The 18,511-nt window shown below is 39.9% G+C and overlaps 2 protein-coding genes across 3 annotated transcripts; both read left to right on the plus strand.

The window, feature by feature from the left end:
* Positions 1 to 117: 117 nt before the first annotated feature.
* On the plus strand, positions 118 to 7,969 carry smtna (smoothelin a). The gene is made up of 8 exons (XM_041811570.1): positions 118 to 412; positions 1,010 to 1,111; positions 3,498 to 3,573; positions 3,686 to 3,814; positions 3,894 to 3,951; positions 5,418 to 5,535; positions 7,193 to 7,344; positions 7,488 to 7,969. The coding sequence occupies exons 2-8, from the start codon at positions 1,025 to 1,027 to the stop codon at positions 7,633 to 7,635; spliced, it is 768 nt and encodes a 255-aa protein (XP_041667504.1). The 5' UTR covers positions 118 to 412; positions 1,010 to 1,024; the 3' UTR covers positions 7,636 to 7,969.
* On the plus strand, positions 7,814 to 14,471 carry LOC121525529 (trichohyalin-like). Of its 2 annotated transcripts, none has more exons than XM_041811567.1 (3): positions 7,814 to 7,936; positions 12,017 to 12,402; positions 12,658 to 14,471. In XM_041811567.1, exons 2-3 carry the CDS (start codon positions 12,019 to 12,021, stop codon positions 13,963 to 13,965), a joined length of 1,692 nt encoding a protein of 563 aa, XP_041667501.1. In that variant the 5' UTR covers positions 7,814 to 7,936; positions 12,017 to 12,018; the 3' UTR covers positions 13,966 to 14,471. The 2 variants fall into 2 exon arrangements, with proteins under 2 accessions (XP_041667501.1, XP_041667502.1); XM_041811568.1 differs by having other exon boundaries at positions 7,874 to 7,936; positions 11,975 to 12,402.
* The last annotated feature ends 4,040 nt before the right edge of the window (positions 14,472 to 18,511 follow it).

Below are 18,511 nucleotides of genomic sequence, written 5' to 3' on the forward strand. Positions count from 1 at the left end.
CACTAGAGCCGTTTCCCCTCATTAACCCTTTGTTTACTTCTCAGAAGTTTTGTCTGCAGCTCTCTCCAAAGTGAAATGAAGTTGGGCTGAGGGAAATCTCCATAAAAGTTTCATCTGACATCATCGACATGCAGTGGCAAGAAGAGGAGAGATTCTGGCCAAGGGTGACAGAGACCTCTACCTCCTCCTGGTCCTCCTCCTCGTCCTCCTCTTTTCCCATCTTGGGAGGTTCATGTAAGCAACCTCCACTCACTTTCTAAACATGCATCTTTACGGAGCTGTACAGTCTGAGGTGTGATCTCGAGCTCTCCAGTCATATCTAAAGGAGGATTCTGGAGGGGAGAAAAGAGAGGAAGAAACTTCTAAGAAACCCCAAAAATTGCCACAACCCTCATTGCTAGTTGACATCAAGGTGAGTTGAACTGCACCTTTACTGCCACCTCACACCAAACTCAATGTATATTTTTCACATTTTTAACAGTTTTCTTTCCTCAAGCTTTGCTGCATCTCCTTTCCTCCCTGCATCTGAGCGCATAGTTTTACACTGTTATCAGATTCTTTTAGTATCGGGCTTGTTCCACCACATTACTATATTTGTACGTGTTTTTTGCCTTGTCTCGGCTCAGTTGCTCAGATACACCGAGCAGCACTTCAGTAAGACAAACAGTACTTTACCCTGCCGCTCACTTTATATCAAAACTGTTTAGATTTGAGTTTCTGCAACAGGATTTTATAGCCTGTTTTTGACATTTGTTTAGTTAAGAATCTGATGAATATTCTGTCTGAATAATTCAATCATTCTAAAATGTTTTTAACAGTGTTGGGATTATAAGAGCTAAGTTGCATTTGCACATAAGAAAGAGTGAAGTTTTTATTGTTCAAAAATGCTAGGTAGTCTCAGGATTGTATTGGATGTTTTTTACCTCTCTAAAATTTTCTTGAATTATTATACATTTTAAAATACAGTTTACTGTATGTCACCAGTGCTGTTTTTTAAACATCTCTTTAGATTTTCTCCTCAGAAATGGAGTCAAAAACTGATAGTGGACCATCATCGTTGACCAGTGAAGAGCTGGCTGCTATTGAAGATGAAGAGGTTCTCAACAAGATGGTAAATCAGTGATTTTAGACTTAGACAATCACGCACCTACAGAATTTATTCTTTAAAGTGTTGTGAGAGCTTCAAGGGCATTTGGTTATTACAGCTTTTCTTCTAAAATTTCCAGACCTCTAATTTTTAGTCTTCATTTTTCTTTATTTTTACTATCAATATGGAGAAAAATAAAGTTACCTAGATCAGTGGTTCTCAACTGCTCCAGCACCAGGATCCATCACAACCTCCATAAAAAGAGAGCGTGACCCACATTTATGACATTTTTCATCATAACAAAATATTTTACTTGAAAAAATGGGTCAGTTTTGAGTTGAGATTGAAACAAAGATGTGATGGAACAAAGAGATTGAGACTTATACCTCAAATTAAAGCACATAACAGACTTTCTGCTGAATATTTTGTTCCAGAGACACATCTGTGACTGAAAATAGCTTTATGGCCATGGTCTGACATGGTCCTGATCCTCCAGCTGAAAACCTAAGATCTAGAGTCATCTTGATCACATCTTTAAAACAGACTTGGGACTAGTTTTATGCCTCTGTTAGGAATAGCTGAGGCTGGAGGCATAATCTTTTTAAGTTGTCTGTTTACGTGCGTGTGGACAAAAGGATGAACTGCTAAGATTGATAAAAGTATTCTCCATCCAGGTTCTCTGCCGGTACTAAGGCATTTAAGAGGTTTAAATATGAAAACAGTTCAGTTTAATAGTTGTTTTTTTTTGGGGGGGGGGTCCAGGGGCTGCCAGTAAGTTAAACATAAAAATGATGACTTGTCTGATTAAGGATTGGTATCTTAACACACTAGTGGACTTAAGAGTGGGAGCCCAGGCCCTGAATGCTTGAATAAACAATGCAAAAGTGCCCTTTAGTGGGCAAAACTAGACAAAGTGCCCTTTAGGGCCCCTTTTAAGTGGACAAAATCTAATAATGCTCCTTCTAGGGCAGTGGTTCTTTATTTCCCCAAGGCACACCTAACATCCAGCCAAGTTTTCAAGGCACACCATATTTATTTCCATGCAAAACAACCTATCTAAGATGCGTTTAAAAATCATTTCCTAATACTGACAATCTGTTTTTCTCCTTTTTTTTTTTTTTTTTTTTTTGGTGGGTCTTCCTCATTTACAGCCCATTGGGTTTAATACACTCAAGGAAACAATCCATTTCCCCTTGATTTCCCTCCGTCACAAAACTGTCAATCAAGCCCTTTGATGTGTGTCGTTGTAACAATCCCCCCACCCGCTGATTTAACAAACTGCAAAGACAGCGTTCCTTTTAAGGTGTTGTAGGGATTTTTAAATTAGGCAAATAGAATTTGCAGCCACACATGGAAATAAATGTTTATAAAATACTGATAATGTACATTTAAAAAAAAAATCAATCATATGTTGCTGGATAGTTGTAAATATGACTTATAGTAGCAAAAAATCTCACGGCACACCTAGACTTGCCTCAAGGCACACCATTTGAGAACCACTGTTCTAGGGGACCTTCTGAGTGCATAAAATTTGACCAGGTGCCTTTTTTAGTGCCCTCCAAGTGGGCAAAACCTGGTAAGGTGCTCTCTAGGGTGCCATTGTATGGGACAAATTTTGAAAAGTGCCCTTTTTGGTTGCTAAGTTGGCCAAAGTACCTCTTTGCCCCATAGGTGAGCGAAATCTGACAGTTTCCTTTAGGGAGCACTTTAAGGGGGCACAATTTGACAAAATGCCTTCTTTGGTTCCTTCATAGTGAGAAAAAGTGCCATCTAGGTTGCCATCCAAGCAAGCAAAATTTTACCCCCCCCCCCCATAATATTCCCAAGGTGTAAAAAAAACATGAAATCCTCACCAGAGTATTGAACTATTTCACTATAAATGTATGAAAAACTGACATAGCATACCTCATGTGTTTATTTCAGCCATGTTAAATGAGGTGGATCTTAACTTTTCAAATGTTATTAACATTGTAGTGAATGTTTGAAGAATCTGCTTCCGGGCAAACAGACTACAGTTCCTGCTGTCAGGGCAATCACATGAAGTAGTAACACAACACCAGTCTCACATTTGACCGCTATCCTCCTCTCTAGTTTCAGCCTAAGAGCCAAAGAGCTCTTCTTTTACACTCCTCTGTCATCTGAGAATTAAAACAATAAGGCTTTTCAATTATTTGAAAAAGCACAAAAGGCAACAGTGATGTTTAGTTTCTTTTCTACCATTTTTTCTACTGGTTTTCACCCAAATGGAGGCATGGTGACTCTGGAGGGCTGAAAGTTGGACTGCTCTTATTTATTTAAGCAATCAAATGTCAAGGCCACAGGGGCTTATTATCATCCCTTGCTTTCCAGGCCAGGCATGAAGTCAAATTTCACTAAAGCTGATTCTGATTCTCACTCTGGACCTTTCTAGTTGGACAATGCTGAAGATTTTGAGCAAAGGCGAATGATCCGTGCAGCATTGAGGGACCTGCTGAAGAAAAAAAGAGGTAAATATTACTCCTGATCCTATGTTACAATTTGCTCTAAGCTTCCTCCACAACTTTTCTATATACCACTGACAATTTGTGACCTTTCTGAAAATATCACCACCTTTCTCAGATAAACGGGAGCAGGAGAGAGGGTCGAGGCAGCAGGATTTAAAACAGCAGGGCCTGAGCAAAGGAGGGACAACAGGAGGAGTTGTTAGCATAGGCAGAGCATCCATGAGCCAGCAGCCACCCTTAAACAGTAAGACAATGTAGGATTAAGTTTTATTTTTTCATGATTTCCTTGAATATGACTTTTTATTTCGACTTAATTTTGTTAGAGCCACAAAGCAAGCCCTCTCCTTCAGCTTCAACTTCCACAAACAAGACAGCAGGCAGGTAAGTAGCCACAGCTGTATGATTAATTATGCATTTCTTTGTTTATTTTTTATTTTTATAAATATCACATTTAAGGAGGTAAACATTCACTTAACCCCAGACATATCTTTTTATTTTACTTCTTTCTGTGGCAGCTGTATGATATGTTACATGGGTGAGTCAGTAATTTGCAGAACTTTTAATTCATAAGCAGTGCCACCCATAAGGGGGAAAGGAGGGGAAAGCTTTCTGGGGCCAGCCAACTGGGGGTCCCATGGAGGTTTAGGAAAATCCTGGTCCTGGTTAATCTGTGACAACCATATTTTATATCTAACCGCAATACTAACCAACCCTATCAAAGTGACAAAAATATAACTGATTTATTAATGCTGTACTACAATAAAGACTTTTCAAAATATAAATATTCTTGAAACAGAATGGCCTTTTATATTTGTAATGACAACAATGTGGATGGGTACACTGAACTAAACTATGTGGAAAGTAATGTCAAAATTCACAGCTAAACCATGATGTGCACAGATGTCAGGAAAGCAAAAAAAAAAAAAAAAAGTAGAATGAATTTAAACAACTTTAAGGGATAATTGCAGAATTAAGGTGAAATCTAGAAACAACTGGTTTAAAGTGGCAAAAAAATGGCTTTAAGGGGCAAGAAATTGGCTAAAAGTTGCCAAAATGGGTGGCAAAAATGGTGAAAAGCAGTTAAAAGGTGGCAAAAATGGGTTTTAAGTGTCAAAAATTGGTGGGTATAAGTGGTTCAAAGTGTCCAAAAAAATGGCAAAAATTAGTTTAAATAGGACATTACAGGTCAATAGATGGAAAAGAGGTTAAAGCAGCAGATATTGGCGAGGAAGTGAAAAAAAATATGCAAAAATGGGCTGTAAAAATTTTGAAAAACAGTTAAAAGTGGCAATAATGGGTTAAAAGTGGCAAAAATTGGCTAAAAGTTGCGAAAAGGGTTTACAATGGCAAATAAGGGGTGTAAAATTGTGAAAATCAGTTAAAAAGTAATCCAAATTGGCTGAAAGAGGCAAAATTGGTTTATTATGGAAACAAATGTGGCAAAATAGGCAGAAAAAGTGATTAAATAAAAGGGGTTAAAAGTGAACATCAGCTCCAAAATGAAGAAACTGTTAGCCAAGATGCTAGCACCAATGCTAATGTCCCACACACATGCACTGATGTTGTCAATAAACCACACCTAGAGAGGACCCATTCATTAGGTTTTCAGGGGCCCTGACAATTCTGTAGGCAGTCCTGTTCATAAGAAGCCTTTTCCAAGCAATGCCACTGCAAGAGCCTGTCTGCAGCCAAACTGCTGTTAATGATAGTAATCTTCCCAACAAAAAAAAGACAATAAACATTTCTTTTAAAAGGGAAAAACACATCAAAAATCAAACTTTTTGTATTTGATCATCTTCCATGCATTTTTTTATCTACTTGCCTTTATGTCATTTTTTTCTCTACAGTCAGGCCAGTCCTTCTGCAGCCGCAGCCCAGAAATGTCCTCCTTCTGCAGCACCCAATGCTAAGAATGTCAAGCAGATGCTTCTTGATTGGTGCAGAGCCAAAACAGAGCCTTATGAGGTAAATTTACGCTGACTCTGTTTGCCTGTGAATTATTGCCCTGCGGTGCTATACATAGATCTGCCTCTCATGCCTCATTATCTGCCACCATTTCTCTTAACCAGTGGTTCTCGGCTGGTCTGTCCCCAGGACCTGACACCATCATCTCTATGATTAGAAATTATGACCAAAATAACAGAAAACTTTTGCAGTTTGTAGCTCAGATGGTGAAAAACAGGACTAAACACAGAGACATGTTTAAACAGTGCATTACTACAGAGGCCCTGGGAGAACATGCGTGCATGTGAGTTATTTCTCTCTGTCTCATGATGACATGAAAAGTTAAGTTTTCTAGTGATCTCAAGGACATAAATAAGAGTGTTTGCACATGACAATGAAGCAAATAAAACTGTATATTCCTTTTTCTTGGTACTTTATTATTGGTACCTTATTGGTGACTCACAGATACATTTGCAAGTCTGAAGCACATTGGTTTGAAATGTCACTTGTTGCTGAATAATCCTTCAATAGGAGCTTCCTGATGTGCAGACATTTTTGCTTCTTTATGATTGTTTGGTTTGGATTCAGCACCCGACAAGGGATGTGTAGTCTGCTATTACATTAGTAACATTGCTCTGTGTCTGAGCATACTTGCATATGAACACAGTCCGGTAGAGTAGATGGTGGTATGTGGCTATGATGAAAGAAGGGGAGGCAACCATGGCAGCCACTCATTCTCACAGCAGACAACAGAGTCTATCCTGCAGATCACTTTGATGTTTTTATTCTTTTTAACACACCAACAATGACCCTCTTTTTATTTCCACATCTTCTGTGCAGCTCAGAGGATGAAACGGGCCCATGCTGCATGAATAAAATGCTTTTTGGTGACAGGATTTGATTGCTTTTGCAGCTCTACTTTCTCTTCGAGAACAAACCAGACTCTGGGGTCAAGTGTACTTGGATCTTGGCCTTGGTCCCTAATGTGAAAGCACACTTAAATAAGACCTGGCAAAAACAACTATAATTTACATGTGATGTAGTCATATGTGTTAAGCTGGTTAAATTCAACTGTTATTTTTTACCAATATCAGTCCTTTCCATGTTGAATCTTCTATTACACATGGATAATGCTGCTAATTCTTTGCATAATGTAACCAATCAAAGCGTATACAAGCAGATAAATTCAAGATGGATTTAAAGACAGGACAGACACAAATTTATCTCATTTAGATCTCCTTCAGCATATTATTTCTCTCTTTTTCTGCATCTTCCTCTTCTGTCTTTCTGCACCACCCCCTTCTCTTTTTCCCTGTATCTGTCTTCTTTTTTTCGTCATCTCCTTCTTCCTTTGCTTGCACTTCCCTCTGTCCTTTTACAACCCATCACAGCTTTGACAGATGTTTTTTAAAATCAGTCTGGTTCCATTCAAGGTCCCTGCCTAATTAAAAAACAGTTTTCCTTGGCCACAGTTACTTTTTCATCGAGGATTAATGTTTGGTCTTTGTGAATCATACAACATAGAGTATGTTCTGGACCTGCCCTCTTTGTGAAGTGTCTTGAGATGATATTGGTTATGAATTGGCACTATAAAAATAAAGATTTACTGACTGACTTTGATTGACCCTCCAGATGAGGACCACTGTCTTAAACTGCTTCCTCCTATGCTGTGAAATAGGGAGTGGACATCCAGAATTTCTCCTCCAGTTGGAAAGACGGCATCGCCTTCTGCGCTCTGGTACACCGATTCTTCCCTGATGCGTTTGAGTACTCCATCCTCAACCCCAACAAACCCAGGGAGAACTTCCAGCTGGCTTTTAGCACTGCAGAGTGAGCTCTTACTCCTGATATGAAGTTGTTTCTTTTTAAAACAAGCTTTAGGTGCATTGCAGATGAGCACAAAGTGACTTTACAATCTTATGTCATTGTTTGTTTGGAGTCATTAATCAGTGACGCTCTCTCCCTGTCTGCAGGAGACTGGCTGGCTGCCCCCCTCTGCTGGACGCTGATGACTTAGTCCGAATGCACGAACCTGACTGGAAGTGTGTGTACACTTACATCCAGGAGTTCTACCGCTCCCTGGTGGAGAAAGGCCTGGTCAAAACTAAGAAGAGACTCTGAAGAGCTGATCTGATTTCATACTGTGTTTTTGCATTTATAAGCATGAGCTCACCTCATTCTGCAGATTATTTACAGTGTGTGACGTGTCCGGCTACTGCATCATGTGAACGTAAATGCACAGCAGTCTAATGTGCAGTATCTTTGTGTTAGCAGGGACTTATGGGTGTCCATGTGCTCTCTGCGGACAGCTGGCGCTTAGGATCAGTACATTCCTGTGAGATTACACATCTGCATTAATCCCAGTCAGAGCCATAGAGAAGCTGGGAACACTTTTTATGATGTTGCTGTTGAGAGCCTGAGTGTGAGTATTAAAAACGCAGTTAATAAATATCAACTCTGTTGTTCATGCTGTCGATCTGGAGGTATGACACAAAGTCTGTCCAGTGGGAAGCAAAGTGCTTTTAGCACCATATTAGGGAAAATTCTTATTTTTCATTTGAAATTCTTCAGCAAATACTTTGCTTTAAATAGAGTAGATTACTGTTGTGTGTATGATGGATGTTAACAGTTAACAGCCAACTATTTCTCACTCATGAAGCTCTGTTTGCTCAATTAGATCTAATTTTAGCTTGTATGGTATATACTTTTCCTCATTCAGATAAAGCCGATTTGTGCTCAGTCATATTTAATACTTTTACCCCTACCCCTTGATTTTGAGTTTCCCTTGAAACAGAGTTAGAAGTAGTTGTGAAATCTCCCCCTATTAAATATGGTGATCATTGACAGCATTTCTGTAAACAGGCACATAACAACAAAGGACATTTCCACCACAAGCTGTTTTTTTTAAATGTTCAAAATCTAAAGGATCACTCTCTTCATACATTTAACCATTCTATCACAAAAATGGATATACAGTTTTACCTGCTGGACAAGGCTTTGTTAAAAGGATGTTCCCTGGGTTAGTCAAGCAGTATGCGTTAACTTTCCATGGAGCATATGGCTAGAAGCTCCCATATAGATAGCTACATTTCTGAAAATGCATATTGAAAAAAAACAAAGTTAGTTCAAAGGCAACTGATGCATAGTAGCATGATTCTGAATATGAGGGTGCAACAAGCTTTATGCTATAAAGGAGGAGGCTGGGGTGGAGGAGGTTAAACTTTGCTAGCAGCAGCGTGGTGCATCAGCATTAATGCAAGCAGGGATTAGAGAGATATACTAATATATTCATAATTGAATACACCATTGTGGTGAGAGAAAGAGCTGTGATTGGCTGTGGGAGCTGGGAGCCAATAATTGGGATCAGCTGGCTGTCAGCTGATCACTGCTGGGTGTATGACTACTGTGTCCTGCATGAACTAACAGCAAGCTTCATGTATGATAGATTGTTGTTGTGATTTTCCATCCTTGCAGATGATTGACAAGTTTCTTTGATAACTTTCCAGAACACTTGGTTTGGCACGTGTCTCTGGAAATCTCCATTTGAAGGTCCCTGTAGCCCTTGCACTTCTCTGTAAGCCTGGGGCATACAGTGCAACTTCAAAGCAACTCTATAACAGTCGTGGTGGAATGTAAACTCACAACATGCAACGTTATCATTTAAAATTCAGAACCATCATGTACAATTTATGTGCTCATACTGTGCAGCCTGACAGTTGTGCATGACCTTAGAGCTCACACTGAGGGACTATAACAAATGTTAGCAGAGTTTCCTTTAAAAAGGTCATATCTATGTTCTCGTTTTCAAATAACTACAAACAAAACTGCTCATGCCATCTCTTTCACACACATAAACAGCAACGCCAGCAAACACAACTAGCAGCTAAATAACAACAAATGTTCTGTGTTAGCTGGAAGTCCATTGTTTGGCCTGACTGTTTATTTTCTTTATTATACTGTAGTTATGTTAGGCACATGAGAAAGCCATTTTTGTAGTTGCCATTGGAGATTTAAGAAACTGTCCAACAATCTACAATGAAAAAATGCCCAAAGTTGTGAAATCTGCTTGTAGCCATCTTTTCTTCAAGGAAATTGTTGCCCCATCAGTGTGAACACAGAGTTTAGAACAACAAACCCAGAGGGAGTTTTCCTTTGCAGAAATGTATTACTCTATGATATATACAGTGCTTAACAAATTTATTAGACCACCACCCAAAGTAAGGTTTATGCCACAGCTGCCCTAAATTAACAGCATTGGTAATTACCAAAATCATTTTTTATGTTTCTACAATGGTTAATACACCAATATGTAGAAGCTCTTTAACCCAAATGATATTTTTAATGCTGAAATATAATTATAATTGTTATCCATGAATTTTCAAATTTACTGATTCACAAAAAAATGAAAAAATAGTAAAGCACATTAATATTTCTTGATTAATATGTCAAATTATAGTTATTTACTTGCATTCCTGAAGAGAAAAATGAGTTTTAGTGGTTGAATGTTATGCTTGATTCATTTCTGACTTCTCAGAGAAGCCCAGTGAGCTGGCTCAAATTTGGTTATAAAAAGGTAGAATTCAGTTTGAAATTCCTCATTCCTGTTCAAAATGGTAAAACGTGGAGAGCTCACTTAAAATGAAAGAGTCCACATTAAAGCACTTCATGATGCTGGATGGTCTCTGAGACAAATATGACAGGTGGTCTAATAAATTTGTGAAGCACTGTATATGCTGATTTTTGTACCACCTATATTACTGTATTTATTTAATTTTACTTTTATTATGTCTTTAATAACACCAGATTTTCTAATAGCTTTTTTGTTGCTCACTTACAGGCATATATATCCGTAAATCATTTCACTTTATGGCTGCACCAGAGTTCGTGTGAACTTTCACACCACTCTAAATGAACTAGACTATCCAGGAATAACCCAAATTCATTTAATGCAGACCAAACAGCTCTGGAGTGAATGCGCCCTAAATTTATTCAACTGACCACAGAACAGTTTTCCGTTGGCCTCAGTCCATATTGAATCGGCTTTGGCCCAGAGAGAACAGCAATGTTTCTGGATCCTGTTCACATTAGGGCTTCTTCTTTCCATGATGCAGCTTTAACTTAAATTTGTGGATGGCCAAATGTGTTGACAGAAGAGTCTCTGGAAGAGTTCCTGATCCCATGCAGTGGTTTCTAGCATAGAATCATGCCTGTTTTTGAACGCAGTGTCACAGTAACAGTTTACAAATCACTCACATGTCACACCCTGGTTCAGTTTCATTTCAGTCCAAACCAAATCAAAGCTTTTCCAGATTATTAACCAAACATGTAAAATAAACTCAGACTCAACTGTCAGAGCTCCATACCCGAGCAGTTGAAAGATAAGCCTAACACATCACAGCAGATCCCACACATCCACTGCATGAATCTTTTTAGCTTTAACCATCAGGGCGTCGCTATAAAGTCCTCCTAAAAGAAAACCAGTAACCAAAACTCCACTATTCCTACTGCCTTTAATAAACAGAAAACATTCCTCCTACAACTACTGTCAATACTCATGCAAGGCATATTTGAGGAACATTTTTCTGAAATTGTTCTACAATTTATAGACCCAGTTATACAAACACTGGTGAATCTGTGCCCATCTTTACTTCTGAGAGACTCTACCTGCTTAAAATGCTCCTTTTATACTCAGTCATGTTACTAACCTGTTGCTTATCAAACTGATAGATTGAAAAATGCTACTTAAATTTCCCTACTTTTTTGAGTTGCTGCCTTCAAATACAAAACAAGCTCATATTTTCTGATGAAATGGTAAAATGTCTCAGTTTCAACATCTGCTATGTTGCTTATGTTCCTTTGGGAATAATATCTGGGTTTATGTGATTTGCAAAAATTGCATTCTGTTTTGATTTACAGTTTACACAGCGCCCCAACTTTTTTGGAATTGGGGCTGTAGTGAGGACATGGTGTGGGTACAAAAATCCTAATTTAAATGGTGTCATTCAAACTAATTTTCAGTCGTGGTAACTAGCCAATCACAGCAGCTCTGTGAGAAAAGTGTTTGGCTTGTAAGCAGGTTGCCACGGTAACAGCCGTATTCTATCAGAACAGTTATGCTATTGGCTACATTTAAATTTAAAACAATTATGGAATGTTTGCTGTTCTTTGGAATGTTTGTCACATTCTCTGTCCATTCATGACATCACAGTGTTCTCTCCAAACTTCTAGTCTAAGCCTTCAGAAGAGCAGCCACTATTACTACAGTCCTGTTGGAGACCATTACACTGTCCAGCAGCGCTCTTTTAGTCCAGCTATTACAGCCAGACACTTTAAGATTCTACTCTTCAAGAATTCAAGATTACATCCAATAGTTTGTAGAAATCCCAGATTATGGAGACGGCCACAAAGAAAAAAGGCAAAAAAGGCCACAACAAACTCAATAAGGTTTATGTCGTCCCAGACTGGGAAGAGGACCGCAAACTGAAGAACTGTTTTCCTGCAGGAATGGAAGATGATGGCTACATCGAATACGGGGGCATGGTCTTTGAATTACCAAAACCGTATGTCCCAGAAGCCCCAGAGGTCCAGATTGATATTTCTGAGTTTCCTGCTCTGACCAAGGAGACACTAAATGGAGCTCCAAAATGTCAGCAGAAAGAGGAGAAAGTCCTGGAGGAGTCTTCAGAGACTCCAGCTGTAAAGTCTGCAGAGTCTCTGGAAGAACTTCAGCCGGAGACTCAGACAATCAAACCTGAGGACGAGCCTCAAACAGGGTCTGCACAGACTCAAGAAGAGCCTCAGTCTGTCGCTGCAACCAGTGAGTCAGCAATCCTGACTAGTGGTGACACTGAGCTCAAGAATAAGAGAAAGAAGAAGAAGAAAGTGATGGTAAGTTAATATGAAGATTTTATTCTGCATTTACTGCCAATGAACGTCAACAACAACAATGCATCAGCGTTGTTCTTGCTATTGCGCTTATTTCTGCATCAGTTATGTTTTTGTAAGATAAGAGGGGAGGTTTTACATGAGCTTTGGCTGCTGCCTTCACCCTTTCAGTTACATTGGAAACACAGAAATTTCACTTTGATTTTGTATATTGTTTTATTTGTTGCAAGTGAACTGAAATATATTTCTTCCATTCAGTCAAAGAAGAAGACGAGGTATGAAGCCCAGTCCAATCCACCTCAGCAGAAAGAGGAAGAACCTCAAGACAAGACTGAGCCTGTGTCTGAGGAGGTACTTGTTCCTGAGTCTGTGCCTGAGGAGATACTGGTTGGGGAAGGAGAAAAATCTCCTTTCCTGACCAACGACCGGGAAGACCAGGAGAAAAAGAATTTCCATTTGGAAGATGAGATGACTCATCTGATGGCTCAGGTCTGCAAAGAGAACCACATCCTGAAGGATGAGTTAAAGCAGACCAAAGAGGAACTGATAAATAAGAGCCACGAATGGGAAGAAGAAAGATCCCATCTTCTGGCCCAGATCAATGTGGCTGCTTCAATCAAAGAAGACCTCCAAAACAAGACCAAACAACTGGAGGAGTCAAGGTCTGATTTGGCCCAGGTTTCCAGGGAAACTGAGACCCTAAAGGCAGCTCTGAAACAGGCTCAAGAGGACCTGGCAAAATATAGCCGCCAGATGGAGGAGGACAGATCTGCCCTCAAGTTAAAACACGAGGAGGAGATCTCCAAGTTAAGGGGTTCTCTGGACCAGGCCAAAAGGGACCAGAGAAAACAACGAGACCTGTGGAAGGAGGAAAGGTCCCGCCTCCTCTCTGAACAACAGGAGACAACAGGCCATTTTGAGGGGGCTCTGAAAGACCTCCAACAGGAGCTCAATAATGTCAAGAGCCAACAGGAACAAGACAAGTCTAAGTTCTTGGTCTCTGAACTGGAGGAAAGGTCCAGAACTCAAGCTGCGCAGGAGACAGTGGAGAGCCTAAAACGCCAGTGGGAGGGGGAGAGGTCCTCTCTCCTGGCTGAACATCGCCAAGAAACTTTGGAATTGCAGGCGGCTCTTCACCTGGCAAAAGAGGACCAGGAACGTTACAGACAACAGTGGGAGGAGGAAAAATCCAAACTCCTGCTGGAACAGAACACCAGAACCTCTAAAATAGAGGAGGAGCTGGCCCAGGCCAAAAAAGACCTGGCTGACCAACAACGCCAGTGGGAGGAGGACAGGTCAAGTCTCCTCCAAGAGAGCGTCAGCCTGAAGGCCTCCCTGCAGCAGGCCCAGCTGTTCATGGATCAACAACGGCTGGACTGGGAGAGAGAAAAGGCCTCTCTCGTGGAGTCTGTTCACGCCATCAAGCAGACTCTGATGGAGAAGGAAAGAGAGAACGCTCAAACATTAGAGCGCCTGATGGACAGACTTGATCAAGTCGAGTCTGAGCTGGAGGAGAGGAAAGAGAAGAAGAAGAGGTCCTGGTGGAAGAGGCTCATGTGTCTGTAAAGCATACAGTCAGGAGCCTCCACCTCTGACAGCCTCTGACCCCAAACCCTTCTCTCGCTTTAAATACAATTAAAAAAAAGAAAGAAAGTTTCCTGTACAGCCCATGTTTAAAATATTTAAACGTGATTCTTCAAACATCACAGAGAGAATAGAATAATTCACAGATTACATGATAGTCACTGAAGCAAAAGATTTAAGTTTGGTTGATTTTTTACATTTTGATGTCTTTGTTTTTAAAGTGAATACAGATGTCTGTGTCATGTGTAAAGATGATCAATAAAGGCTGATCTCAGTATGAACCTGAGTAAATAGTGAACTGGTAAATTTTAATTTTAAATTTCAAACATATTGGTAGGTTTGGATGGCTTTGTTCCCTTAGTAAATGAAATCATAATGTAAAAACTGCATGTGGCATTTACTCAGGATATTTTTGTCTGATGTAAAAATTTGTTTGATGATCTGAAACATTTAAGTCTGTCAAATATGCAAAAGAAAATAAAAAAGTGGAGGGGAAAATACTAAAAAGAGGTCTTGTTTGGTGCACAATCATCAATACACACGGTTACATTTTAAAACATAACACCGGTGTTGCTCGCGTTAGCATCAGCCCACTCAGTGCCAGTTATAAATGGCATATTGCTTTGGAAAATGTCTTTAAATGCTTCATAAAAAGATTTTCAGGGATCTAATATGGAAATTTTACATCACTTATGTTTACTAGAGCCAGACCTGTATATGAAAGAGGTTACAGACTTGAATACTTGGTTTTGCTGTTGCACATAAGATGCCGAGACTCACTTTAAATGCCTTTAGATGAGGTTGTGTTTTCTGTGTTCACAGGAAAAAAAACATACACTATATGACCAAAAGTATTTGGTCCCACCTGTTGGTTTCTGAATCCAGCTGTGTCAATTAGATCTGTTATCACAGGTGTATAAATTCAAGCACCTAGCCTAGTCAACGTTTTTGATCCTGAATGTGTCGATCTATGGAGCTCACTAACTTCAAGTGTGGTACTGTTATGATGCCACCTTTGCAATAAGATGGTTTGTAATATTTCATCCCTGCTGGATATTCCACAGTCAGAAGCAAATGATATTATGAGAATGTGGAAGAGTTTAGGAACAACAGCAGCTCAGCCATAAAGCAGAAGACCACGCAAAACCACAGAGCAAGACCAAAGTGCCTTCAAATATCAAATAACTGGTACCTTAGAACAAGTGTTGTAACTTTCTCACCCCAGATAAGAGACACAGCATTTAGGTTGGAGCTCAGTGCTACAGCTGTGTGGGTATGATGATGTAATAAGTGTCATTATTGAATCAAAAGCGATTGGTCAACAGACTGAAATTTGTATCAAATACAGTGAAATAAAATACTAGGACGCGTCTGCAAAAATGTCCAAATGGTGCAGTCCAGCACTGCGAAATAATGCAGGTAAATTTAATTTAACCACTGTAAAAATATTGCTCATAAATTTGGAAATTAAATAGATTAATAAATTAAATAGATTAATTCATCAGTAAATGGTCAGGGAGAATGAGTGTCTGAGCAGCTTTACTAAAACTCCATTATTTCTTTTCATTAAAACTTTTCTTCCAAAAGGTAGGTAGATGATAGACAGACAGACAGACTGATAGATAGTCGTTTATTTTCACTGCATTTTAAAAACACAAGGAAATAACGTTTAGCCGTCTCCTCTGTAGCAGCAAACACAATCGTCCAAGCGGTGGTTAGAAATCTGCAACCTCACGTCATCCGTCCTGCTGGCGAGGGAGCGGACCCCCGGGAGAAAGATGCTCCGTACGTCAGGTTTTGGGGCAGCTATAGATGTATTTATATATATTGTAGAGATGCACCCAAGTCATTTTTTGCAAGTCCAAGTCAAGTCACAAGTCTTTGGTCACAAGTCCAAGTCAAGTCTCAAGTCTCCGATGGTTGTAATGAGCGTTCTATGATCTGCCTCTGACGTCCAGTCTGCTTAGACCACTGTATCGTTCTGTCTAAGGAATCTAAATCCAGTACTGTATTGTCACTATCAGCAGGGTGGGGTATTGTCTGTGGACGGCTTGCCGGGGTGTGTGCATGTGTACACTTACATATGAACAGGGCATGACATTAATTTTTTTCACAGCAGCCACTGTGACTAATGGTTACTAGCCACTCAATGTTTCCACTAGCCACAGTGCCCTCTTGGGAGCGAAAACACATGTTAAAGTGTCCTCTTGGGAGCCAAAACACACGCTAAAGTGCCCTTTAGAGCCAAAACACGTGCTAAAGTGCCCTCGAGAGCCAAAACCCATGCCAAAGTGCCCTCTTGGGAGCCAAAATGCGTGTTAAAGAGCCCTCTTGGGAGGCAAAACACACATTAAAGTGCCCTCTTGGGGGGCAAAATGCCTGTTAAAATGCCCTCTTGGGAGGCAAAGCGTGTGTTAAAGTGTCCTCTTGGGAGCCAAAACACATGTTAAAGTGCCCTTAAGAGCAAAAACACATGCTAAAGTGCCCTCTTGGGAGGCAAAACACACTTAAGTGGCCCCTTGGCTGGTTAAAACATGATGAACCGCCACTTGGGGGGCAAAAATGTTTGTTTCAGTTCCCTCCTCATTGGCAAAACACATCAAACTGCTCCCTTGGGTGAAGAAAACACACTAAAATCCAGAAGACCATTAGGACCAAGAGTACTATGAAACATTACTGTTGCAATGACTTTTATGTTGGGCCCGTTTTTGATCTATATTGAGCTAAAACTATATCTCACAGAACCAGTTTGGATTATCTGGTGCTAATATGGTGTTAAAATTCACTAAAATACAGGAAATGGCATCTACTTAATTGAAAATGTTCTGTGGGAAGACCCCCAGACCCCCTAGGGATTTATTTATTTATTTCTGTATGTTCTTCACAGTCCAACATTGAATCTACACAGTTCTTGTGGATGCTGATCCTAGCTACAAACTAACCTGAGTGGTCTGTCTAGTTAGTCTGTTTTAAGGCTATATAATGTGCCATTTGTATAACATATAAACATGTCTAAAGTGGCCTCTTCAGTGGCAAACTTAGTGCCTTCTTCAGTGGCGAGAATGTGCTGTATGTGCCCTTTTTTCTCTTTTTGCCCCTGCCCTTGAAAAAGTCTGTGCACGCCACTGAGGCAGAGTGCCTATAAAACATGTTCACCCTCTTGGATATTTTAGCCTTTTATTGATAATCAGTTATGGTCAATATAATCTGGATGTTTTTGGCAAACCAAATTGTACAACAAAACCTCTTTAAAGTCAAGTGAAAACAGATTTCTACAACATGATGTCGATTAAATAAAAATATGTAATGTAAAATAAGTGATGGCATAAATATTAATCCCCTTCAACTCAGTATGTTGTAGATCCATCTTTGGCTACTATCACAGCCCTAAGTCTGTGTGGATAGGTCAGGCTTGTACATGTGAACACCACTGTTTTACTCCATTCTTCTTTGCAAAACTGCTCAAGCTCTGTCAGGTTACACATGGATTTGGACGTGAATGGCCCCTTCTAAGTCCAGGCATAAATTTTCTGTTTGATTGAGGTCTGGGCTTTGACTGGGCCACTCCAGAACATTCACCTTGTTGTCTTTAAACCATTTCTGTGCAGCTTTCACGGTATGCCTCAGGTCATCGTCTTACTGGAGAATAAGTCTTCTTCCAAACCATAGTTCTCTTACAGACTGAATAAGATTGTCCTCCAGGATTTTCATATATTTTGCACCTTTCATTTCACCCTCTACCTTTTAGAGCTTTCCAGGTCTGAGAAGCATCCCCACAGCATGATGCTGCCACCACCGGCTCCACAGTTTGGATGGTGTGTTTGTGCAGTGTTTGTTGTCTGATGGCCAAAAAGCACCACTGTGGTCTCATCAGACCAAAGAGTTTTCTTCCACTTGGTCCTCCACATGCCTTTTTGGCAAACTCTAGTTAAGATTTCACAAGTGTTTTCTTCAACAGTGACTATCTCTTTGAAACTCTCCCATAAAGCTTTCACTGGTGAAGAACCTGGGCAGCAGTTGTTGTATGCAGAGTCTCTTTCATCTCAGTTGCTGAGTTTATAACACCCTCAGAGCAGTCATAGGTGTCTTGGTGGCCTCTCTCTACATATGTGCCATATTCCTTCCATTTCTTGATGATGGATTTAACTGAATTCTGGGGGATGTTCGATGCCTTAGAGTTTTTTTGTATCCATCCTCTGACCAACACTTTTCAATAACTTTTTCTCTGAGTCTCTTGGGGTGTTTTCTTGTCATCATCGTGTAATGGTAGCCAGGAATACTGATTAACCAGTGACTGGACCTTCCAGACACAGGTGTCTTTACACTACAATCACTTGAGACACATTCACTGCACTCAGGCGATCCCATTTCTTAAGTTGGAAACTACTAGCACCAATTAGTTTGACCTCTGATGAACTAAAGGGGAGAATATTCATGCAGTCACTTATTTTACAGTACATATTTTTAGGATTCTATTGGCATTATTTTACAGAAATATGTTTTCACTTCAACATTAAAAAGGCTTTAG

Source organism: Cheilinus undulatus, linkage group 17 (genome assembly GCF_018320785.1).
Source record: "Cheilinus undulatus linkage group 17, ASM1832078v1, whole genome shotgun sequence".
Classification (NCBI taxonomy): domain Eukaryota; kingdom Metazoa; phylum Chordata; class Actinopteri; order Labriformes; family Labridae; genus Cheilinus; species Cheilinus undulatus.

What these genes read in the sequence shown, in the direction of transcription:
- smtna (XM_041811570.1), top strand. Translation starts at nt 1,025, where the DNA reads ATGGAGTCAAAAACTGATAGTGGACCATCATCGTTGACCAGTGAAGAG. An exon ending in CCTGCTGAAGAAAAAAAGAG is followed by an intron (nt 3,574 to 3,685) that starts GTAAATATTACT and finishes CACCTTTCTCAG; the next exon opens with ATAAACGGGAGCAGGAGAGA. An exon ending in CTGGCTTTTAGCACTGCAGA is followed by an intron (nt 7,345 to 7,487) that starts GTGAGCTCTTAC and finishes CCCTGTCTGCAG; the next exon opens with GAGACTGGCTGGCTGCCCCC.
- LOC121525529 (XM_041811567.1), top strand. Translation starts at nt 12,019, where the DNA reads ATGGAAGATGATGGCTACATCGAATACGGGGGCATGGTCTTTGAATTA. An exon ending in AGAAGAAGAAGAAAGTGATG is followed by an intron (nt 12,403 to 12,657) that starts GTAAGTTAATAT and finishes TCTTCCATTCAG; the next exon opens with TCAAAGAAGAAGACGAGGTA.